The 25,244-nt window shown below is 53.5% G+C and overlaps 1 protein-coding gene and 1 long non-coding RNA gene across 10 annotated transcripts in view; both read left to right on the forward strand.

Moving 5' to 3' along the window:
* WDR7 (WD repeat domain 7) overlaps positions 1-8,207 on the forward strand; it is a 151,496-nt gene extending 143,289 nt beyond the window's left edge. For 8 of the 9 annotated variants that reach the window (XM_087772849.1, XM_087772850.1, XM_087772854.1 and 5 more), the window contains 3 exons: positions 3,144-3,248; positions 5,391-5,595; positions 5,771-8,207. In XM_087772849.1, the coding sequence (XP_087628975.1) occupies positions 3,144-3,248; positions 5,391-5,594 (309 nt within the window). In that variant the 3' untranslated portion in view covers position 5,595; positions 5,771-8,207. Of the gene's footprint in view, positions 1-3,143; positions 3,249-5,390; positions 5,596-5,770 lie in introns of those variants that run through there. The other variant, XR_015707919.1, reaches the window with a different exon arrangement.
* Positions 8,208-20,470: 12,263 nt separating this feature from the next.
* On the forward strand, positions 20,471-23,665 carry LOC148053781 (uncharacterized). The gene is made up of 3 exons (XR_015707901.1): positions 20,471-20,596; positions 22,412-22,865; positions 23,564-23,665. It is a non-coding gene; the product is annotated as an uncharacterized LOC148053781 (long non-coding RNA).
* Positions 23,666-25,244: the final 1,579 nt, after the last annotated feature.

Raw genomic sequence — 25,244 nt, forward strand, 5'->3', positions numbered from 1 at the left:
CAAACCAGGATCGCACGGATTTTTGCATACTTTTCATTGCGTGCTAGTATAGCTGCTTCGGAGCTGAAAAACTGCACCTAGTAACTCGAAAGCAATCCCAAAGACGGCGTGTTTGGCATGCGTTCCCTCTTGAGGCATTAGTGCTGTAATCCATTAACGCGGTGTTCAGCACCGCAGCGAAACGGGGCCGGCCAGGGGAGTCTAAGCACCAAATGGATGGGCGCAAGCAGAATATTTTGAATGAGGAGCAATAATTTGGTTTTGTAATGCTTACTCCTTGGCCTCGGAAACGCAAGATGAGCATTGCAAAGCACACGTTTAGATGGTGCACTAAGAAATAAATCTTGGCTTGAAAGGATTAGCATCAATTAGAGAAGCACTTCCTTTAAATAACAAAGCAGATTAATTCCCTTAAGGATTGTACTTATTGGAACGCATTTTCAGTAGTAAAAAGAGCAACAAGTGTGCTAGTACTATTGATTTTCTACCTTTGTATTACCAAAACATATTTTATTGACAAGTATTACTCGCTTGTTAAGTGCTAAAGAGTTTGATGGGTCTAAGCATCGGATCATCTAATTAATTGCCCTTTCAAACTTTCATCTGAAGCTGCGGTGATTACATAGAAGAGATGGGTTTGGGGTTCTATTGGAGTTCACGCACCTTTTACACGATAAACAAGAAATGAATATATTAATGGGTTCGTAATACCTAGGGCTGACTTGAGATGCAGTGCACCATTCTGAGCAGGTCTTCGTCTTCTAACGTCCCAGAGATGGGTACAGGAGCACTTCTTTTATTTTTTGCAGCCTAATTTTATTCAATGAACATTACAAAGTCTTTTTTCGCACAGTTAAGCCCTGCCAATTTAAAGTTGGCACAGAGCCTCGTAATGCAGAAAGAGCTGCTCTTGTGTATTTTCAAAGAAATACTTTGTGCGCTTCTGAGACCAGCCCCGGCGCTCGCCGGCGCTCTCCCCGACGCTCGCTGGAGCCCGTCCTCGGGCCAGAGCCCGTTCTCGGGCCGGAGCCCCGGGGAGCTGCGCTCCCTCAGCCGGGTGGGAGAAGCCAGCCCCTGGTGCTGCCCGGAGCGGGGCACCAGCGGTCGGAGAGGCTCTCGGGCTCCTGCTGCTGGGGTATGAGACGGGAGGGGAGGTGAGCTACCTGGGTTTGCCCGTTTTAAGATGTCTTAAGCGTTTGAGAAGACATAACGCACATGAGTGTGCCTTATGTAAAGCATCCGCGTATTTTGCAGTTGTTAAACAGTAACCTCAGGTAACGAGTAAATAACATCTTAATGGTGACTCTGACCATGGAATAAGTGAGTAGTTGTTCATGGTGTTTCTGACAAATGTGTTTATATTGCTGGATATTATAAGAAACAAGTATTTAATGCTGGTGAGACCACAGCTGTGAGCGTGGCGTGTGAGCAGAAGGACGTGTGACTTCCTGAGCTGACGCAAGGGACCGGTGGCACGGCCGGGGTGGAGCGCCCATCTCCTGCCTTGCCTGCGGGGAGTCCATCGCGGCCGTAACGCTGCGCAGAAGGGTGCGTTGCAGGGGAATGATGGGAGCGGGGTATGTAACGTTGAATATTGTCGAAGATTGTCCAGAGCTAGGAGCCCTGGAAAATTTTTTGATGGCAAAAGCTGTGCATCACAAATGCGTGCTGTGTGTCTATGCATCTGTGATGCACTGCCATGAGAAGCATGTGTTTTAAATTATAGTTGAAGCTCTAATCTGAGAAAATACTAGGTACCTTCCAGTTGGTGTATTATTTCTGAAAAAAATCTCTTACACTCCATCTACAACATAAGGTTTGAACTTTTAATTACACTTATTATGGCAGTAGCCCAAAGGATTTTAATTGCACGCTCGTATTCGAATCAAGATTGGGCATAAAGGGTGCCCTCGCTCAGCACAGGCTGTGAGGGGCGGCCGTGCCTGCTTTGTCAGGACATGTCCGCTCCCCGAGTTCAGGATATGTTCTGTGGAAGCACACCTGGATCCTTGCAATGGAAATATTTCTGTCGTCTGTTGGAGTAGAGAGGACTCTCTGAGTGAAACGGTTGCCTGTGCACCCAGAGGTGCAGCTGTAAAGGAGGAGCCCGTACAGCTGCGGGTGGATGTAAGTCTGCAGTCCATCATCTTAACTTAAACCCCCGTGGTGCCCCGGCGGCGGGGACACGGGTGCTGGAGCACCGGGGCTGCAGCCGTGCCGGCTGCCCAGCAGTGCTGCCGGTGCCGGCCCTTCAACGGCCCCTGCCGCTGACCCTGCCGCTGGTGCCAGGCAGCCCCTGACAGCGCTTCGCACTCCGAATGGGTGACGTTTCTGGAAAGGCTGTTCGTAAAGCTGGGGGGTGGCTTTGTGCTTCTTACCATTCCCTGCCCACCGCCTAGCCAGCTGGAGGCTCCCAGCCATCCAATTTACAGCCTCCTTTGCGGAGTATAAGTATTAGATTTTTTTTTTTTTTTTTTTAATTCCCGTTAAAGAGACATTTATGTTCACATACCTGACAAATTACTTTGGTTTAAAAACTGCATTTGGCAGGGGATGTGTTCATATGATGATTTAATTTCCTTTTATTGGCTAAGCAGCTATTAGAACACTTAAAAAAAATTGTCACGGTATTTAATACTGAGCAGCATGTGCTTAAGTCCCACCTGATAAGACATTTCAGTGGTCTGCTTTCATGTTTTGGGTTGTCCGGAGGCGTTTAAGTGCCCTGAGGAAAGGGCGTTCTCCGTGCTGAGCACAAGTCCCTGCGTGTGACACGGCAGGAGTTAGGTTTCGTGCCCGTCCTTCAGGAGCAGCACGTGCCGCCGTCCCGTCCTCCCCGACCGACGGGAACCAGCCTCTGCGAAAGGGCTTTGCTTTGCTGCTCAGGGGTATTTGCCGGTTGGCACAATGACAGTCAGAAAATGAGCGCTAGAATAGGAGAAAATGCAGGTGAAAATGAAGAGGTATTTCCCCATGGTATTTAATTTTTACTGATGGTAGTGGTGTCCCTCGGTCTTCCAAAAAAGGTTTCTTGTTCTCGTTCACGTACTCGTGCACTTGTGTTTGCTTAAAAGTCTGTTCAGCATCATCACGGTGACAGGTAGTGAATCTTCTACGTTCCTGTTCTCTCTCCCTCTTGCCAGACTATCCACGGCCATAAAGGACCGATAACTGCGGTGGCCTTCGCCCCCGACGGCCGGTACCTCGCCACGTACTCCAATTCCGACAGCCACCTCTCCTTCTGGCAGGTAAGGATGCGTTACCGTCCGTCTGTCTGCGCACACGTGGCTAACGAACTCACATTTGGGACTTTGTTTTCAGTCATGGTGTAATATATAAGGAAATGCTGGCAACAGGAAAGGCCCAGAAGTTAGGGCAGGAGCTGAAACCTCAGCACGGAGTTTTGCCGTTCACCAGCCCACCCCGCCGCGGCCCCGGGCTGCCCTCCCGTCTTGCCCTCCCACCCCACCCAAAGCGAGCGCGCTCCGCTGCCGGCAAGCACCGCGCAGGCAGGGCCGGGCCGGCTGTCGGACCCCCGTCCCCGGCACCTCTCCGCTGGGCAGCTCTTCCCTCACCATCCCTGTGGGCTCGGGAAGGCAGCTCTGAGTAGCGGTGTCCCCGTAACACGGGGGATTGTTCCCATTACTGTTTCTATTTCAGCATTTCTTGCAGCTGTCCCTGGGTGAGGGATGGGGCTGTTCACATTCACATCAAAACCAGAGAGTCAGGCCACCATTTTGTGAAGTACCTAGAGGTTTATTTTCTTTAACATATGAGCAATCTTTTTCTTTGTAATCCCATATCGGTAGGAATATTTTTTGTCAGTTGTAGGCTGCTGTCTACGTTCCCCAAGCAGGATTTTTTTTTTTTTCTTCCTTCAAATGGCTTTAGACTTAAAAAATAAACTGATCTGATCTGGCAACGTGCGCTATCAAAATCATTGAGTCTTACAGTAATCAGACTATAAAGCAGAACTCAGTACGCCCGTAAGTACCAGTTATACTCTTTAACACACTTCCCTGGTTTTCTGTCATTCGGTAGTTCTACAGGTGCCATAAAAAATTACTAAATGATTATCCATCACTATATTGTGCGCTTTCTGAAACAGTAAATGAGAACAGCAAGAATCTTCATCCATCAGTTACGTTCATTCCATTTAAGTGCTCAGGGAAAATCTGGAAAGCAATCAGGCCAGATCTTTTAGAATTGGCAGGGAAAAGAAGTCGGGCACGAGTTTTAAATTGTGATCTGCCATGCTCTTCCAGGTGTATAAATGTTCACGTTGAAGTGGCTTTTACATAAAGAGTTAAATATACCTACACGTTTAGTTTTAAAATGTGACCTCGTGCACTAGTGATTTTTCCCTTCTGTGTTCTATTTGGCACTATTATTAATGCAGGAAAATCAGTAACATTAGTCATCTTAAAAGGGTTATTACTCAAGATGATTTAAATTGTGAAAATGTCAGTGGTGCTTGCATGCTCCCTGCTAGAGATGCCATGATTTACACTCTCTGACACCGCTCTGCTGCCGAGAAGAGCCAGGAAAAAGTAATGGCTTGTACTTTGTACTGATCAGAATTCAGGACGTGGCATCAGCAATAACGCGCCTTAAATGTCCCAGGATTTGCCAAGGTTTCGTGGGGCACGTCTCAGGGATGCGGCCGGCCGCCTGCTGATGGAAATCCTAGGGTTGCGATGCATGCGGATGGAAAGGTTTTTGAGAATAAAGCAGCGTTTCAGAAAGCGTAGGATTTTGTGTATCTCTGTGGAGTAGATCAGAGAATCTCATTTTTAAAAACATGGAGCTAGACAAGATGCAGCAGCAATAATTGGCCTGCTTTCCAAAGAATAACTCAACTGATCTCTTCTGGACGGCCTCTTCATCTACCAGACAATAAAAAAAGCTCTTGCTCTTGGGGTTTTTTCTGTTTGTACCTATGACGACGACTGCTCTTTAGTCTGCATATCTTTAGTGTTTTTATGATTTTGATAAATAATATTCTGGCGTAAATATAATCGTATTAATACTTCATGGTTTTTCCTTAAGTTCTGATTGTGTATGCTTATGCTTAGCGTGCCTTTATAAATCGCCCCCAAGGAGCACAGTAAGGTATGCCCACCGAGTCCATCAGTGCTTCCAGTCTGCCCAGTTGTGTACCGTGGTCATGAACCACCATCCAGACCACCCAGCTCAGCTCCCCTTCCGTTAAACGGCGTGGCTTGGCCCAACTCTAACAGCATTTTAATTAAGCCTGGTTTGAGACAGCCGCTGGTCCCCGGGATCGGAGGGGTGTTGAAGCTCCAGGGGAGGTCCGGGTGTGCGTGGCGGGTGGTGACCCTCCCCAGAAGCCTGCGGGCAGGGTGGGTCACCTGTGGGTGTCTCTGCAGATGAACACCTCTCTCCTGGGGAGCATCGGCATGCTGAACTCTGCGCCCCAGCTCCGCTGCATCAAAACCTACCAGGTGCCCCCCGTCCAGCCGGCCTCGCCGGGCTCCCACAACGCCCTCAGGCTGGCACGGCTCATCTGGACCTCCAACCGAAACGTCATCCTCATGGCTCACGACGGCAAGGAGCATCGCTTTATGGTCTAGGGTAAATCCCCCGCACTAGAAACCCATCTCTGTTTCAAAGTTCCTCGTAATTCTCCCTCTCTCGGTCTCTGCGCTCCTCGCGCGGGATGCCCACGCTGGTGCCTGCAGACCGCCGGTGGGCTCCTGCCCGGCTCTGCGGGGCGGCTGCGCTGACACCGGCTGGTTTTTCCTTGCAGCCGGGAGGAGGAAGGCGACGGCGCTGGGGAGCGTGCTCCTGCGTGGCGCAGCAGAAGCGGGGGATCGATAACACTGTGACGGCGCTCCTCGGCCAGATCCGCAGCGGCAGGAATCAAACCAGGCTTCGCAGCCGGGCTGAACCCGGCCCCTTCCTCACTGGATGTTGAGTTCACGCAGCAGCCCTCATTAAACACGTTTTTCCTTTGGAGACTCTCACAGAATCTCAGTGTTTACCAAAAAGGCTCGTGTTTACATGTACTTTCTCCTAGTGACCACTGAATGATGGCAGGTGATGTGTCTTAGAGCTAGCCACGCGGGTTAGTTAATGCGGGGCTCGTTGCCTCGGGGTGGAGAGGGAAGGAGTTTCAGGGGGTGGGTGGCCTGTGTTCTGATCCAAAGCGGATGGTTCTCATACAAAGTCTCAGTTTTCCAGAGAATTGGAAGTGCTGCTGTGCCCAGTCACTGTTTGCTGTAGTCTGGAAGAAAGAATAATAGTCCGCATGTAAATAAAAAAAAAAAAAAAAAAATCTCTTTAAGATAGAATAGCAAACTTGAAAAAAGGAGTATTTATATATAAAGGTGTTTTTTGCTACCAATGCAGGTATTTATTTAAAAAAAGAAAAGGACAAAAAGCGTTTTCTTCCTAAAGCCGCTCCCATTTGTGCCGGGACGCGCAGGGCGGCGAGCCCCTGCGCCCGCGCCGTGCCCCCCCCAGCTTGTGTCGCAGCCGCGGCTCCCGCGGTGGCTTCACGGGGGGACCAGAGGGGAAGGACACGGGCCCCGGAGGGAGGCGGCACAAATGGCATCGGCGGGGAGCAATTCTGGCTGGAAAAATGATGAGAAGTATGTAGAAGGTAAGTTATTTGAATGGATATATCGAAACATTTCCTTCAGTAGGAATATTCCTGTGTAACACTAGCTGTGACTGTGTTTCCCTCTTCTTACATATCTAATTTTGTGAAATATTTAATAGTGTGAAAGTATGCTAGTTTATGCTCACAGTAAAGAAAAAAATCTATAAAATACTATTTTATTTAAACATATTGATGTATATGTTTGTATAGCTTTTTCTTTCCCATTTTTGTCTGAAAAGCTCACAGAACTAAGGCGGCTGTCTTTACGTAATAAAGTAAAAATGGTACTTATAGAATATTCCCTTCCCCAAAAAGGAATAAATGAATTTTTAAAATGGCTTCTAAATATAAAAAGCATTGATTTTTTTTTTTTTTTTAGGTGGTCTGTGTAGTACACTGTACATGAAAGTGAGATTTACAGTCCAGAAGCTACATATCTGTTTGCTGTTTTAAAATAATTTAAAAAAAAATTAAAAAGCAAGAAATTAAGACCATTAGGAATGTTTAACACAAACTGCCGTGAAGTTTAATCTTTTATCTGGCGGGAATGTAGTGTATAGTGGAGAACTCTGTAGTAGAATATCAGGGTCTTTTCTAAGTGAATTAATGCAACATGCATGTACATTGTGTTTATACAGATATATATGTAACCTTGGAGATCAAGGAAAAAAAAGAGGAGAGCTAACAGGGCCTTCTCATCCGTAGAAGGAAACGCTGTGATTTTCAGCGTAGGCTTATGAGGAGAGCGCTGAGGTGCCCTGTAAGCGTGTCCCACGGGCTCCTGTCCGTTAGCGTACAGTAGCTACCACGTGTGTATAGGTGTGGACTTCCCAAACAAAATGCGGCCCCCGTAGGAACGCGGACCGTGCCCCTGCAGTGACTTCCTTTGTGGTATAGTGATCAAACACCTTGAATTATACATGCGTTACAATGTTTGTTTTAAGCTAGAAGCGTAATGGATTTTTCTCAAATGCAGAAGGGAGCTGGTAATTTTCCTCGCAGGCCTCAAAATCAGTTCACGGTGCGAGAGCCGAAGCGTGGTGTGTTTGCCGAGGAGTCGCTGAGCCACGGAGCGGCTGTGAGTGGCGCTGGGGCCAGCCCGCCCCGGCCGTCGGGCTGGGCAAGGGGCCGGCGCGCGCAGTCCCGATGGAGAGCCCTCCCTGTCCCGCCGGGATGCGCGCGCTAGTTAAACCCAGCCCGCCGCTTCGGTGGCTCTGTTAAGCCCAGTCCTGAACTTCAGCCCGGCCTCGCGCTCTCAGCACCGCAGTGAAATGTGTATTGTCATTCCAGTGTAAGCTTTTAGTGCTTTATTGATTTGTTAGTACTGTATTTGGACTTGTCCTTGTAAACGTAGAGACGTATGTGGCTTCATTGGCAGCTTACAAGCAAAAGATGACATGATGAGACACCTGTATGAAAATGTTGTGATGATTGAAGTCACCGTGTGTGGTGAATGGTTCAAGTGGCTGCCTCTCCCGCAACTTCTTGACGAACCCGCTCCCCATCCTCTGTATGTATTCAACTTCCCGGTGTAAATATGCTTGTGAAATAAAACTGAATCGTATCGAAGAGCGTTGGTTTCCTGGCATCAGCCTGACGGTGTGTATATGATTTCCTGCTGCTGATTTACTGGCCGGTAATCTGAAGTCTTTTCACCGTTTAAGAAACGTCTTCCTTTCCATTTGCAAATCGGGATGACTGAGAGCAGAATGAGTCGCCGGCAGAGCAGGCGGGGGTCACGTCGCCTTCGGTACAAACGATGGAGGTAGGAGGATGCTGAGAGTAAGGTTCTCTTGACTCCCAAAGCAGCGTGTCCAGGCAGACAAGGGGATATGCATCTTCCAGGAATTCAGCAACACCAGGTGTGCCCGGTGATGCTCCGGTTTGCGTTCCCCCAAAGAAAGTAATTGAAATAAATTAAACACCGAGATTTTTCTGAGGTGGCGTGCAGGATTACCAAGCGTATTTAATGTAACGTTGTGTTTGGGCTGGAATCTGCGATACGCGTAATTTTTAAAAAGCGGCAGTTGTGTTTGCCTGCAGAGGCAGCCCCGGCGCCCGCGGCTTGCAGAGGGGCGTGGGGTGAGCGCGGGACGGTGAGCCGGCGAGGGTCAGGCATGGCCTAAGCGGCCTTCAAAGCGAAAAACCCACAAAGGAATTGGGTGAATCCTCCATTTTCGGGGTGCGTGAACCTGTTAGAGCGTCGGCGGCTCCGGCGTTCCCTTGCAGGTGAAGCGCGCTGGTGGCAGCTGGGCGGGCGATGCCGGCGGCTCGGCAGCGGGCAGGGCACGGCGGCGCAGGAGGCAGAGCCAGGCAGCGCCGGGCGAACTCTCACCTCTCCCCTCCTCGGCTGACAGGCAGAGCTGAGCCTCGGAAAATCAATACTTGGGAGCCAGGAGGGAAATATTTCCAACCTCTAACTAGAGAATGTATTTTGACAAGGCCAAGATAATCCAGGCTGCACAGGAGAAAGAGAAAAGAAGACTCATTTTTAAAGCTTGACACTTCAAGGTGTTTTTGTGCAACGGTTTAGAGAGAGCATCGATACGTACAAATACCAAAGGTCAAAAAGAAAAGCCAGAAGAATTTCAAAAATTAGATGCGCTGGTTTTGCTGTTTACTTCGCAAAACACAAACGGTTTGATTTGTGTAGAGAGATGGTCAAATGTAGCGAGCTCAGTGTTCGCCGCCGTCTCCTCATTTAGTAGAAATGAAAATACACTAAAGCCTAGATTATACCTTAAGCAATTTACCTCTAAAAGGTATGTGCCTATTTCCTGCTATATATCTGCATTCAAGGACATTAATTGTTTTTGATTTGGCGTGATTACATTTTGATGCAAAAAGATCAATATTTTTTTCATTTATGCGGCATCATTTTTCGATAATTAAATATCTGGCTGTGTACTCGGGTGCTACACGAAGCGGTCAAAAGCGCTACGGCCCTTCTTCCACAGCTTGACCCAGGCTTCGTTGGCACCCAGCACCTGCGGTTTCTGCCGGGTGAGTTAGGTCCGACCGAGCCGTGCGCCGGCAGTGCCCGCGCTCCTGCCTGCGCTGCCGGTGTTTGCGCAGTGCCTGGCGCTGCGGGTGCCTCCGCCTTCGGCGCGTTGCACCGGGCAAAGCGAGGGAGCGGGGCGGCGGGGCCGTCGTGGTGCCGACCCCTTCCCCGCTGCGGCTGCAGGCAGGGTGCGGGCGAGAGGCGCGACGCAGGAGGTCGCGCCCTCCTTGGCTTTACGCCACGCTGGCTGGGAATGTCCCTCCCGTCCTGGCGCTGGACGTAAAACCACACCTTTGGCCGAGAGGTGTAAAATCACATCAAGGCAACGCAGCGCAGAGTAGTGGGAACGATTAGGACGTTGCACTGGACTCGTTTAATACTGATCCAAGTAACGAACCCGCCCTGAAGCGTCACGTAAAGCCAAGCAGCGTCATGCGTAACCTTGGCAGGAGGAGGGAGGAGGTGGTACCCGTGCCACGGCTGGACCGACCGGGACGTTTATGGCAGCAGCGAGGAGCTCGCGGCCAAAGGTAAGGAGAGGCAGGGGCAGAAGCAGCCCTGTTAGGCGTCAGAGCCGGAGGAGGTGTAGCACCGGGGCCCGAAGGGGACCTCGTTAGTGACGGAGCGGCTGCACCAGCGCTCAGAAGGTGCTGGGGAGCGGCGGGGCAGCACGGGGAGGACGGACTGACGGACGGCTCCTGGCACAGAGGAGCGGAGGCAGAGGAAGGGGCAGATGAGATCAAATGGGCAGGTGCTCCCTTCTCCAGCTTGAAAGAGCATGCATTAAGGCTGAGGGAAGCGAGCCAACCTGAGAGAAGGTGATTGAGATACGGAGCGATGGACTTGTGCATTATTAATTGCATATGCGCGATTGTCTCCCAGCTGTCACACAATATTCTGCCTAAAGTGAGGCCGTGGAGATTGTCTGTCCACAAATTAGCGTTATTTGGAGTTAGATACTGGAAACGAGAGGTCCCTTGAGATTTACAGAAAAAAAAAAAAATCTAGAAAAACTATACCAGGGACTTCACATTTGCTGCTTTCAGTTGCCTAAAACAGGAGGGAGGGCTCCCGCGCTTTCCCACGTCACAGCTCCTCGCCCAGGGGCTGGCGGGGGTCGCGCTGGGCCACCAAGGGCCTCGGCCGGCGCTGCCTTCGTGCCTCTCCTCCGGAGGAGCCGGGAGCTGGCGTTGGAGGGGCGCCGTCCCGCCGGCTGCGCTGCCGCCGCAGCGGGAGCCAGGTCGCGTTCGAAGCGTGCGTGTGTGTTTGGTTGATGTCCTCAAAATACGTCAATCGTGCCTAAAACCAAAGCTATTTGAAAATGCAGACCACTGAGGTCGGGGTAAACTCCATCAAATGTATCGATCAGAGATTTTTTTCCAAAGAGCATAACGTTACAGTTGTACGTGGCGCGTGTCTTGCCGACGATCAGCATTCCTTCTAGCTGACTCAGAAATCCATCCCCGTGCATCTGGCTGCCTCCAGCCTGCTGCGAAGGCGGGCACGGCCTCTCCCGCCGCCTGGCAGGATTCCCCGCGCCTTCGGGCAAGGCCGTGCCCCATCGGGCGCAGCCAGGACTCGGATCTCGGTGCAGCTGGTATTCTGCAGGTTTCTGGGATAGGCTCACCTTGGGATCCCCTGGTCTTTTTCAAATTGACGAGTCGTATGCAAGCAAAGAAGTGTAAATAGAAGGCCTTTAACATGCTTAGCAGTAGCTTACATATTTAAAAGCCAATGCGTTAATAGCAGAAATTGGAGAGGACCCGAAAGCATTTTGTCCTCTGGATGCTGCAGGAACTTCCATGAGCAACCAATGTGCGGAACCCAAAACCGCGTATATCTTCTGCACATCACCTTGCAAGCTCCGCAAGCTGTGCCACTTACTTCTCCCTTTGGACAAGAGAGTTCCCGGCCAGCTGCGGCCCCTGCCTCTCTCCCTCTGTTTCTGATGCCGGGAAAGCCCAACCAGGGACCGAGTTCCTCATCCCGCCTGTTCCCTCCTGTGCAGAGGCGGCAAAAGCGAGGGCCAGGTTTGCTGTCTTGGGAGCGCGGGAGGCTGCGTGGGAGCTTCGGAGAGCTCAGGGGCGCCGGGGAGCACCCGGCAAACCGAGCCGGGCTGTCGCGGGTATTCAGTCCCAAATTGCAGTTCAAAGGTTTGCAAAATTGTCAGGGCCCTTTGTGGGACTTGTGGGACGTTGGCCCTGTAAGAAACTCAAGAGTATCCCAATTTGTAAATTAAGCCTTTCCGATGGTCCTTCCTGCGTTTAAGGTCTCTGAGCATGCGTGGAAGGAGTTCCCGTCCAATAACGTCTACGCCACTGCGATTTCAAACCCAGGTTTCCTGGCACGACGTGCGGTAGGGGAACTCCGAAGGCCCCGGGCGCCCGCCGCGGGGCAGGGACAGCGCTCAGCGGGCTCGCTGGGGAGAGACCCAACCAGGGATTCCTCCTCTTCTCCCAACAAGCTATCCAGGCCGTGCTTGGCTTTTAGCAAGCACCGAAACTTTACCAGCGATAATACTTCCGTCTGAGCAAAAATATCAGTAAAAATCTGCATCAGAGCCTTCAGTGTGATGAATTGACACTTGATGGCAATAGTTGCCTGGAGTGCTCTTTGAACAGGAGGGCTCCTGGGGAACTCCCCTCTCTCTCTGATGTCTGAAAATTAAAAATTAATCCTGTATGAAAAATTAAAAGGTGAAACTTTCTGCTGCAGCAGCATAGCTTTTTGAATGTTGATTTTGTTTTTAAAATGAAGGCTGAATGACATCTACGGGAAGATCATTGTTGGTCGTTACATTTAGAATATATGATTTTAATTGATTTTTGTAAATTGGAAACCTATTTACAAATGACTGGAGTAGCTTAAAATGGGGGGGGGGGAGGTGTTAGATATTTATTTACTGAAGTAACGGACTTTAAACAGGCGTTTATTCACTCCTGTAGAGCTACTCCCAACTTACAATATGGTAAAAGAAAACTGCTGGTTTTATCATAAAAATGATGGTGGAAGCTGCACATCTTGCAAGTTTGAATTTGATTTTTAAGCAAAAAACACCACCTTTCTGACATCAAGGAGTGCCTCCTGCTCCTCGCCGTTCAGGTGCGCGTCCTCACTTACTGCGTTGGCAGCGTCACCGCTCGGTGCCACCCTCTCGTGCCCGGTGTCCTGGCAAAGCCGGGGGTCCCGGCCGGGGCTGCCCGCCAGGGAAGGCTGCTGTACGTCTTCCCCCAAGGTCAGCCTTCCTCCGTGGGCAAAGCAAACCTTGCGGTCAAGTCTGAGTGGTTTTAGCAAGACTATTTCTTCTTACAAGTTAATCCAGAGCCAAAGGGGAGCAAAGTCGCCTGCACTCCTGGTTTTAGCAGTATTCACATTCAGATCTCACCTGTTGCAAGTTTATTTTAAAAGACCCATTTCTTCAGCTTCTGCGGGCCTAGGACTTCCAAGCTGTCGTCAGCTGGCTCGGGCAGGAGGCTGCAGTCTCGGCAGTCTGGCTGACTTCATCCCAGCTTTGCTTACCAGTCCGGCCGGCAAAGACACAGCTGATGAGATGTTCAGGTGACGGAGCTCTGGCTATGTGTGGCTGGATGATCGGGTGGCACCCTACCTGGGCCATGACTGCCAGAATACCCAACGTCCCCTTCAGGAACCCACTTGGGACCTGACGCAGTATTATGGCATTTACATCTTCAATATCTCCAATATTTCTGGCTTTATTTTTTCTGTTTCTCTCTAGTAGGCCACATTCTTCCACCCCCGGTTACGTATGGCATTACCTGCGTGCGGGTACCTTGGGACCACGGCTGCTCAGGCCGGTCCAGCAGAACAGAGCACTTGAGGGAGCATCCCACCGTGTCCGAAACCCGACGGTGGCTTTCCCCAAGAGCGCAGCCACTGCCCCCACCATCGGACTGCCGGTACCAAGCTGCCTGAGCCGAAGGGAAAGCCAGAAAAGAAAACCACGGCTGGGGTTGCCGCGAGTTCATGGAGGTATGTTTGATGGTTAATGAGCATCAGGGATACCCTTCTGCAGTTCTCACCGCACCTGACTGCTGTTATACTATAGATGATGAAACATCGCGTATCTTATTAAATAGAGCCATCGTAAAAACCGGTTCAGCCCTCATCCTCTTCCACGGAAGGGAGTGGGGTGACGCTGTTTATAAATTGAGCCCAGACTATAGCATGAATGATAATCCTTTCATTCAGGTCTCGTTAAAGGAGAAAGTCTTCTCTAGCAGCCTGCAAGGACTAAGAGTAACCGCGAGCCGTTAGGTCCGGTGTCATGGTAATCGGTTCATAAATACATCCGAGCAGCCACCCCACCGACGGGCCAGGGCCGAATCTGCGTCCCCGGGGGCTCGGCGGGGCTGAGGAGGAGAGCGGGTGCTCTGGAGGCGGCCTTTGGAGACAGGACCGTCGCTGCGGCCGCGCCAGCCGCTTTGCCGTCAGCCGGCCGCCCGGCTGCGTGGGCAGCTGGGGGAGAAGGTGTTTTCTGCCTTTCTCTCTTGAAGGATAATGTTGACTCGTTTTTAATTGTCTTGTTACTCCAGAAGGATCTCCAAGGTGGATTTTATGATATTTCAAGACAGAAATGGTATGGTAATGAATTGCGATGAAATGCAGAACAGCGTGGAGCCAAACGGGAACCTGTTCAGCAATGCACAGCAGTGCTGCAAAGGCGCAAAAAATATTTATCTCTGCTTAATAACAGAGAAGTTATTAAGACAGGCTGCCTATTTTCACCCTGTTCGCAGTTTAGCCAGAAAGTGGATTAAAATCCATTGTAGAGCAGATCCAGATTTATTGCAGAAGCAAATGCAGCTATGGTTCTGCCAGCTGCCGGGCTGCCCGGCTCAAGGAGAAGGAAGGCAAGAGGGAGGAGGACGGGGAGCGGAGCGGAGCAGGAGCCTTCGGGGTGAGCACCAGACGCTCCGGGGCCAAGCCCAAGTCCCAGCGCGATCCGCCAAGGCGTGCAGAGCCATTTCCCTGGGCTCGCCGAGTCAAACCTGGGTGATGTTTTTTTTATGAGCGGACTGCTAGGCCTCCTGTTAGCTCTGCCAAAAAGCTTGGGCCAGGCAAAGTCATTTCAGCAGATCATTATTTTTCTGGAAAATGCCGTTCTGTGCGGCCAGGTTATTCACAAGGTGACGCTGACAAAGAGCGCTCGCCATCGACGCCAAAGGCAGAGATGAACCAGGAGCGCTGCGGGGGGATGTTCCCTGCACCAGGCGGCTGCGGGGCTGGGGAGGGGGTGCGATGCTCCGGGCTGGGCAGGCGCTGGAAGCCCTCAGCCTCCTCCGAATGCGGAGAGGACGCTCGGACTGCAGCATCCCATGCAGCGAGGTGGGAAGAAGCTGAACGGGTATTCATGCATTTCGTATGGCTGGAACGTTTGCAGGGGGAGAGACTGGGAAATACCCTCTCAAGAAAACCTTCTTGCCCAGTGCTTGCGATCCCCACTGCTCTGAACTCCAAGGCAGCCTGGTTTGTCCTTGTCCCCGAGCAGGGACGTGGGGATCTGAGCCCGGGTTTCACATTCACGTGAGCTTTCTGACCAGAGTGTGGTAGCCAAAAACAGGGAGAAAGGGGAGGGAGGTGGCTGTGAGGGAGCTCACAGGCGCAGGCTGCCCTGGGAGGCTGTGCCCTCTCCATCCCTGGAGATGCTCCAAACCCAACTGGACGTGGCCCTGGGCGGCCCCCGGCGCAGGGCTTTGGGCTGGGTGGCTCCAGGGTGGCTGGGCCTCAGGAAGGGTTCTCTGACGGCGCCTGGGGAGCCGGGACGGGCGAGGTAAAGGCAAACAAGTGAGAAGGAGGAGATGAGAGAGCTTTTGGCTGAAGAAGTGCTTTGCTCTGCCGGTGATTGCTTGGGGATGGCGGCTCAAGGGCAATCCTCGCTCACACGAGGCGTGTGTGTAAATGTAAGGTGGTCACAGACCAGGGCGTGGGGCCGTGGGAGAGGACAGGCGAGTGCTGCCCGTGGTTAGGCAGCGAGAGGGCAGGAGCTGCCATACGAGTCCGGCCGGCGGCCAGCACGGAGGGGCCGAGCTGCAGATTGGATCTCAAGGTGACGGTCACCTCTGACCTCCCCCAGGTCCTCTGCCGCTGGCCATCCATCTTGCGGCCGCTCTCCGCAGCCCCTTCTCCATTCCTGTAGCCTGCGAGCGTTCACCATCGATCTCATTGATTAAAATCTGCATCTGCCCTGGAGTGAAGGAAACCATCAGCATGCCCAGGGACTTCAGGCTGGGGTTTTCTTTCCCCTCCTGGTGTGTTTGTCAAGAACAGGTCCGTTTTCTGCCTGGAGGGTGCATCTGAAGAGAATTCGTTTGGAGGTGTGAGAGACGCGGTATGCTGGGGGGCCGAGGAGAGGCACAGCCGCCTGCAGCACCCTCTCCCAAAGGTTGCTCGGTGGCCCCACAGGAGCAAGGGTCTGCCCGGGGGGTGCGGGGGGGTCTTGCACCCCGAAACCATCGTTCCTAACTCTTCCCAGCACATGCTGATATTTAGCTGTGCATGTGCCCAAGACTCATGGCCAGGGGGATGGACTCAGGCGTTTGGCCCTGCCTTGCCCAGGCGAAGGCAGAGGTGGGAAGCTCGGCCCCGAGCGGCAGCAGCGCGCTCTGCCCATCCAGCCTCGTGGCAGCAGGTGCCCGGAGAAACGGGGGCTGCATCCCCGCCGGGGACCCGGCCCAGCCCAGGCAGCCAGGCTGGGATGGGACAGCCTCCTCCTGGGACGGGGCTGATTTGGAAGGAGGCAGGAGGTGGGAAGCAGAGCTGAAGGAGCATCGCTGGAAGAGCAGCATCATCTGCCTCACCGGAGTGCAGTGCAAATGCCCGGCTGTTTCACTGCAGGGACCTGGCAAGCAAAGGTGGACGTGCAGCGGCAACGGGAGAGGATGCACGAGCACGTGAGAGTCCTCTGGGCTGGTGCTGGAACGGGGACTGGGGCGGAGAGTGAGAGGTGCGCGGTGGCGGGGACGGGGGCAGAGGGGGCAACATCGGGGTTGGCAGGGTGGGGTTACACCTCCCTGGGGTGGGGTACACCACCCTGCTGTGGGGTACACCGCCCTGCATGTTGCAGAGCAGTAGCTGTCAGTGTCTCTACTACCTTTTCCACCCAAACAGCTTTCCTTCCTCCGTGGCCATTTTCTCCCCATTCCTCCCCAGGAGGAGCCGCGGCGGTGGCGCAGTCACCACCTGAGTCACAGAGGTGTCGGCAGCGGGCAGGGAGGGTCAGCAGGCAGCAGCCATCGGCCTGCGCACCATCGCACGTGTGCCCGTGAGCATGTGCGACACTGGAACAGCATCCTTCAATCACAGTTATTTTAAAGAATGAAGCGGACCAGAGCAGAGATTAAAAGCTAACCTGACACGAAACCAATCAAAGTTATCAGCAAACCATTAAATTGCTTCCAGAAATAAAATTCCGCTCGTCTCGGCAGGGAGAGAGGTGAGATGGAGGTGCCTTCCCGCTCCCACCTTTCCCACCCCCCCCCGCGGCTGCCCCCGGGGATGCGTCCCACCTCCCGCCAGCGCCTGCTGGACCAGCCCTGGCCGGGTACCGGCTCTGCCAGCCCCCGCGAGCCCCTTCCCACATTCCCACCAGCACAGGAGCCTCAGCTCCGGGCCAAGATGGAGGTCATGCTTTCGGCTGGGTCTCAGTGGGGTTTGCCTCCTCGCGGGGAGCACCCCCGGCTCCCTGAGGAACCACTGGGGAACCACTTGGAAAGCTATTTTCCCCAGGCAATGCTTGAGCCTCTGCGGCCCCGGGGCTGTGTGGCACCGCCTGATGCTCAGCTCACCGTGCTCTTTCGGGTTTTTAATGCCACTAGCTCTGCCGAGCCCAGGGAGCGCGGGTCGGGGACCTGCGCAGCATCCCTGGCCAGGCTTCGCTCCCAGCCGTCACATGCCAAGCGTGGCTGCGTGCCACCGCTTGGGCGCAACTGAGCTGCTTCTGGAGCTGCTGGGAAAATCCTCTGCTGCGTCGAGCGGGGCTGACAGCCACGTATGTCTGCAGAGCTGCTGCTCCTGCTTGTGCTCTCTGGCATCACCAGGGCTGGGCTCGTACGGGTGCACCACGGCCCAATGGCAGCAAAGACCGAACCAGGGCCAGGAGGAAGCCGAGGTGCCGGGATCGCGGTCTGCCGTGGCCGCTGCAGCACTCGGCTTTCCTGCGAGACCCTCCGTGAGCCCCATTGATCATTCACGGGATGTCAGGTGGCGTGCAGATGGGAACACAGGCCTATTGATTTTTACTAGCTTACTAAAAATTGAAAAGGGGGAGCAAAAACCCTTAAAAAGCTGGCGTTAAAGCATCGTTTCCTGAGGGTTCATTCCCCAGCACGGGTTCGTTTTAAAGGAAACACAATATACGTATCCGTGTCTTCCATGAGAGCGAGGGTACCACCAAATGTCATTTATTTCACAGGTGAGGCCGTCTGGAATGGGAACAAACAAATAAAGCCCAGGGCCCAAACCCAAACCCAATCTTTGAAAAGCTGCGTCAGTGAAATGGATTCAGCCACCTCTAAATTGGCAGCGGTCCCACCCCTGGAGATCCGCGGGGGATGTAATCAGGGGGAGAGCAGCAAGATGAGTTCCCATCAAGTGCATTGGCTTGGAAAATGGGGAAAGTTTAGGGTCAGGCGCACGCATTCTCGGGGGAACGCTTACCACGGGCAGCGGGAAGCAGAGCGAGCTTCAGCCAACGCCACCGTGATTACTTGTTTCAGTGTCAATTTTCTGTACTTCTCAGTTTGCTGAAGACATCCACCTGCTCACGAGGTGTTGCAGAGCTCTGGCTGCGGGAGGGAGATTCTTCCCTTCCACGAGCCAAACGCTAATTAGCAAAGCCTGCATGAGGCTCGCCGTGGTTGACGTACGTATCCCACCCCGCGGTTAATGGGAGCGCATCGCGCCATCCGCGGATAAATTAGATGAAAACATCGCTCGGTGTTCTCATTTTCCTCACTTGTATCCCCGTGTTGTTTTTCCCACAGAAGAGATACTTTGACTATGTACAGCAATTCATCTTCGCGTATAAGCCTGCAGGTAAGGCTAATATCAACTCCCTAATGGTCTGCTGTCTTACAGATGATATAGGGTATTTGGAAGGAGCATAAATGGAACTCGTGAACTTGGAACCGCGAGCCGCCTATCAGGGACAGCGTATTTATTCCTCCCGCAATGACTGGTAATGACTGGTTTGGGAGGGAGGGATCGCGCCGGCTCTGTCCCTGCCCGTCACGCCTCCCGCGGGCCTTCGGCGCCCCAACCCTCGTGATCCCCCGGGCGCGCGTCGGACGCGGGCGAGCCTCTCCCACCCGCTTTGGAAGAAATCCCCTTGCCTGCACCTTCGGATGGATGCGCTGGTACCACGAGGATGCAGGGAAAACCATACGGGAGAAAAACTAGATTGTGCCATCTTTTGTTATTTTAAAAGAGATTAGCCTAAAACTTGAGTGGTTTTCCAGATTTATGTTGGGGTTTTCTTCCCAGAGCTTTTACAATCATTCATCAAAGTCCGTTTTCACACAACAACAGATAAAAGCCCCTGCCCTAGCTCTTTAGCTAAATGAGCAGACGGCAAGGAAAGGGCCATGCTAGGAAATGCAGCCCCCGCTCGAGTGTAGCCAGGTTTATTTTGCACAAGGTAATGTCAGCTTTGAATTATGTAGGTGAGGAACGGTACAAGTCATTAGAATTGATGTCAATGCAGCTGATAATACGCCACGAGCAAGGTGTATGCAGCGCCAAATCCTGCCATTGCTCCGGGTTTGATGACCGATAACTAAAAGAGCAAACCCCCAGCCCTGCGCGTGCCGGGCGGATCCCAGGCGCGAGGGCCCCGGCACTGGGCGGGATCCGCGATGCTGTAAGCCCCTCGCTTCCATGTGCTATTTTTAAGAGCCCATCTCGTGAGGCAGCCGACAGCAAAGCTTTCCTGGGCAAGGCTTCCTGGGATTTACAGAAGGATTGTTTCCAAAACAACGGTCCTACGTTCAGTTCTGTCCCAAGGGAGGCAGCGTGGGATGCCGAAGGTCATGGTTTTCAGGTCAGAGGTCTGAGTCACAAGGGATTAAAAGAGATTAAATATCTTCTTCGCCAAAACTGGAGGTTTGGATAATTAATTGCTCCCTAAACATGAAAGCTTTAAATGATTGCCCTCCATATATGCCAGATTCATTCTCCTGCCCTCGTTATTTGTGTCTGCAGGGGAAAACACATGCGGATGTTAACAATATTTCTCTTTTTGTAAAACAGAGTCAGCATTAATCAGAACAGGGGTTGACTCTAAAAAGTTAAAATTTTGCTAGTTATGCTTACTGGATTTTCCAGGTAAATCAATACTATGCTTAAAATTAAGAATTCATACAAATTCCACCCAAACCGCTTAGAACTGCCACCGCAGCACTGCACCTGTGAAGGACAAAGGCCAGCAGCCAGCCGCCGAGGAGGGGATGGCAATCCCTTTCTGCCCTAAACACCCCGACCCTCCACCGTCCCCAGCATCGCCACCCTTCAACCTAACAGACCTCTTCCCACAGGGAAAAAAGAAAAAAATCCCCCCAAAGGAGCATCGGTGCTGCGGGCTGAGCTCTCGGAGACGGCGGCATCCTCAGGGATTAGCCACGGTGGCCATGAGCTCTCCGGCGATGCGATAGCCGTTCGCGGGCTGTGCCGCGCTGGGACGCCACGGGGCTGAGCTCCGTCCCCGCTGCAATCCCCCGGCGTGGACGCTGCTCCGGGCAGGGACCCCTCGCCCCGCTCAGGGCCGCGCTCTCGTCCAGCCTCGCGCGGGGCTTGTCGCAAGCAGGCGTCGGGGAGCAGCGGGGCTGGCTGCCGTGGGGCGCGTGCCCCGGGAGAGGCAGGGACTCGCGGCCAGGGATGCTGCTGGGGAGGGCGCAGAGAAGAGCCCCTGGATGCGGAGCACGGCTGGTTTGGGAAGCCACGCGTTGCTGGGGAAGGTGAGCTGCAAAACAAAAGGTGTCTACAAAAAAAATCCAAAGACAAATACATTGCAGCATGGCTCAAATTTACTGGGCCTCCTTCCTAGACCTCTCAAAGGAATCCAATGTTTTGACAAGAGATGGTTTTTATCTTCCCACCCCGTTTATGGGCTTCCCCCCGCAGGTTTCCCTCCGGAGCCGGGCAGGGCGGCCGCCCTTCAGCCCCTGGCAGCCCCCACCGCTTCGCCTCCGAGCGTCTTATCCCACTCCGCTAAGGATTTAAACACACGTTGAAATTAATCTGCTGGATAAAACCTTTTCTTCATAGTCTTTCATTAATCAGCCATCCTTCCCATATTTCCTTGTAGAAAAATAGATTTTTAAGCCTGTCAGATGTGGTTTTGTGGGATTCATTTCGTGCCTTTTCTGTCTGTTCTGCTGTGCTGCCAGGGAGGAGGGAGACAATTAACTGATGTTTTAAAAATGCAGAGCACTCATTACCGTACTTAGCTAATAGATGTGAATTATGTAACTATTGGATGCGCTTAGGGTATTAAAGATAGATTTTTATTTTGGGATATTAGGCTTCCCAGCAAGGCAGAGGATTGACACAGCTGAATATTCAGTTCCCAGCCATATATAAAATAGGTAGCTGCAAAATCTGGGCCCAAATTTGGAAAAAAAAAGAACAACCAGCAGTAAAACTGGCATTCGAAAGCCGTATTTGCTTTATTTGCTTTTTGTCAGACCCAGCCGCCCTGCCGCCCGTGCTGGGCTGGATGTGCTGGGTGCTGGCGGCGCGAGGCGGGGCGATGCGATGCTGCTGCGGGGCGATGCGACGCTGCTGCAGGGCGATGCTGCTGCGGGGCGATGCTCCCTGCCAGCCCCGGGGACCGTGCCTGGGGGCTCGCCCCAGCTGCCGGGGACAGGCGCTTTGCTCGGAGAGCTTGGGAGAAGGAATGTTGCTATGAAAAGGCCAGACCGCGGCTCCCATCAGCGTGCCCGGCTCCTGTGCCCGTCCTCCCAGCGTGTTGTAATCCTGGCGGCAGGTCACTGCTCTGGAAGCCCGTGTCCCTGCCGAGGGCGGCCAGGCTGCGGCCACGTGCGTTTCCGAGCCGCGGGCTGGCTGGGCACTGTGCCGCACCAAGGCAGAGCTGATCGAAGCCCAGTGCCGGCACCGGGGCCGTGCCTGCCGAAACCCCCCAGCAGCCGCAGCTCCCTGTGTATGTCCCCCGCCCCGGGCTGCCGCGGGGTGCTGACGGAGAGGGGCTGGTTTGCCAAATGTGGAGGTTTTTGCCTTCAGACGAGTGCCTCAGTTAGACAGTTTTTAGTTTGTAATTTGCAGCTAAATGTCCCAATTTAGTGCTCTCAATTTGACCACTCCTCTTTCTGGGTTAATCTAAATCCTGCTGGGCTTAAACTCCCCTGACCAAATGCTGTCTGCTCCGCTCGGTGAGGCCCCGGGGCTTTGGCAGGCATGACAGTGGCGGCAGCGTGCCGCGGATGGGGACTTGTCCCAGGGCCACCTTCCAAGGTGACGGTGGGGGCAATGCCAGCCACAGCCACGTGTCCTAACGCACATCTGAGAGGGGGCAAGGACCGCGCGAGGAGGGGCTGCAGGGACGGGGCTCCCCGCAGGAGAGCAGTGCCGATGGGCAGCTGCCCCGGAGTGGGGCTGGTGGGACTGCGGTGTCGTGGTGAGCAGCCCCAGCCAGCTGTGTGTCCGAGCCCTTTTTAAGCCCATTTTAAGCTGTCGCAGCATCCACTGGAAGTGATATTCAAGGTTTTGTTAGGCACAGGGTGAAAAACGTGTTTCTTCTTGTTTGCTTACAGCCTGCTATCAGCTGACCTCCCTGAGGCCTCGCAGAGCGAGGAATGGCCACTGGCACTCCCCGTGCTGATGCTCTGGCCGGCAGCAGCGTCCCCTCTGCCCGGTGCCCTCCCCAGCACCTGCCGTGCCAGCCCCGGTGCCGCGCTGGGACACCGTGCCCTGTGCCAAAGCCCTTCTCCCCCCAGCGCCGGCTCTGCATCCCCAGGGTGGGCTGGGACTCGGCACGGGCTCTCTGCCCCGAGCACGTGAACCACGGAGGCCGAACAGCAACCAGGCAGCGTCCCTCAGGCACGTCGCAGGCTCTGCTGACCTCGGCCACGCGCCCACGGCTCCCTGGCTGCCGGCTCGACTTGTGCGTCTCGGGGTGAAGCATTTCCAGTTCCCGAGCCTCATCGTTTATATCAGTCCGTGAATAACGAGCACACCGCAGGCAGGTTTCTATACAAACATATGCACGTACGTATTACCCACGTATATAAAGCGAAGGCGGTGGGAGGTTTATGTGGGTGGTTTCTGGTATCAGGCAGGATGCGGTCCATCACTCGGGCTGACCAAAATGTGTGCACACCAAAGCCCAGCTCAGTTTCCCCACTGGCAGGGCACCTCCAGGCAACAAATCGCACCCTGGTATCAATTACGGGTTGACGCAAAAATGCAGGGGTCGGGGAGGAAAAACTTCCAGGAAAGGCGGCACCAGAGCCCCTGGGGAGGGATGCGACGTGAGGGGAGGGAGGCTGTCACTCCCTAACGAACCGGGAGCGATTAGCGGCTGTTGCTGACGGGAAGGGCGTCTGCTCTGCCAAGCCGGCACGGTATCAAGCAGCTTTAATTTGTCAGGCGTGTGAAGCCATCGCCTGAATAAGCTGGTGGTGGACGTGCTGCAGGGGATTGAGTGGATCCCAGAGGGTGCAGAGGGACCAAGAGGATCCCAGGGGGTGTGGAGGGATTGAGTGGATCCCAGAGGATGGGGAGAGGGATGAAACAGCGGATCGCAGGGGCAGCGCTGGGGGTTGCCCGCTTTGCTGCCAGCTCCCTGGCCTGGGTCTCACTCACCTTGCTCCAGGCCAGGTTCTGCTTTAGATACCAGGCATTTCACAGTTACATTTTAACTTAGTTGTATTTCTGCAAAGTAAAGCTGAATTTGCTTTTTCTAGAGGAAAAAAAGCCCAACTTTTTGGGCAAAAGAAGTTCTGGGGCTATCGATGAGCTTTGCTGCTTTCCTGCATCCCTCGCGGTGAACCTTTGCCAGATGCATGCCCTCGGGGAACAGAGGCAGCTGTGCTGTTGGCTTGGGAGATGTCTCATCGCCCGAGACAGACATAATGAAGACCCTAACGACGCCAGCAGAGATGGGCCTGAGGTAAAACATGCGATTCCAGCCGTGTGAAAACATCCACCTTTTAAAATAGGCAAGTTGAAGAGGCTGAGGCAGAAAATAATGCTGCTAAGCCCAGACGAGGATACGTGCCCGCTCCGTGCCCTCCAGCTGGCGGGCACTTGCGGGGCGACGGAGCCAGCCGGGGGCCGGGTCCGCCGCCGGGACAGCCTCCGGCCCTCCGTCTCTGTGCCGCTGTTCGGTTTCTGTCATGGTTCTGCTAGTTAAGGTTTTTGAACTTGTCCATGGAAAATCTGTAATTTGTGGTGGGGTAGCCACAAATCTGAGTTGTGATTCATTTAAATGAGGTGCTCTGCACACGGGGGGCCAGGAGAACTGCTTGTCCTTCAGCATCTCTGCTTACGGCCGTAGCACGCAGGGTGGAAACCGCAGTCCGGAGAATCCCTGTGTGTGATTAACCACCGAGGAGATGTCAGAGCAGCGTGAGAGGAAATATCTGAGACAAATATGAGCCACAGCTGTCCTGCGGAGGGCAAAAGGCAAAAGAAGTACAGAGCTAAGGACAGCTGGAGGGACGGAGTGGGCAGGGGGTAACAGGGGCTTCCGAGGGCCCCAGGTCCACAGTGATTAGCGGGACCAGGAGTTAAACCAAAACAAAACCAAACAAAACTTGGCTGGGAGAAAGAAGCAGCTAAAGATCCAACAGAGCTGAAAAACAGACAAGGCTTGGGATCAGAGCTGAGAAAGAGCAGCGCAGGGATTGGCACACACCATGACGACCAGGGTGAGTCAGGAGAGCGTGCCATGGGAGGAAAGATGCAGGGAGCGCTTTGTAAAGGTCCGTGAGCATCTTGCAATAGAAAAAATGATGTTACAGCAGTTAAAGCCAGGAGGATTTGCTGCTGAACACGGCCGCAGCAGCAGACCAACTGGAACGTCCCTCTGGAAGGGAAGGGATCACGCGTTCATTTCAACTGGGACACAGACGCGCAAGCCTGTGTGTTGGTAGGAGCAGCAGCGTTGTCAGGAAAGGAAAAGCCACAGGGGTGGAGGGAGAGAGAGAGCTCTCACCTCACGGGGGTGACTCCAGCTAAAGGAGAATTTGAACTAATTCAAGAAGGAAAATAGGAAACTTCATGTTTTGGAATAAAAATCAGCATGAGACCCAAGAGAAACGCACCTGCTGCAAAGCAAGCCAAAACCTCGGCCAGAGGCACTCTCCTGGGGGAGGATCGTCATGGAGGAACACGGGAACAGCGGGGAAACCCTCAGCAAGGCACGGAGCTGCGCCAAGGGCCCGACGGCCCCACGCTCCTGCCCGTGGGAAACCCCTGCCCTGAGCCGGAGGCTGCAGGAGGGTTGGTACCCGGAGCGCCAGAACGAACACAGCGGGTGCACTGGGGTGCGCTGGGGTGCACTGGTCTGTACGCACCACCACTGCCAGGAGAAAGAGCAGAACCTGCCCTCAGCTGCGGCCCAAGGGCAGTGCAGTGTCAGGA

Source organism: Nipponia nippon, unplaced genomic scaffold, assembly GCF_047370975.1.
Source record: "Nipponia nippon isolate SJK-2023a ecotype South Korea unplaced genomic scaffold, ASM4737097v1 scaffold_37, whole genome shotgun sequence".
NCBI lineage: Eukaryota > Metazoa > Chordata > Aves > Pelecaniformes > Threskiornithidae > Nipponia > Nipponia nippon.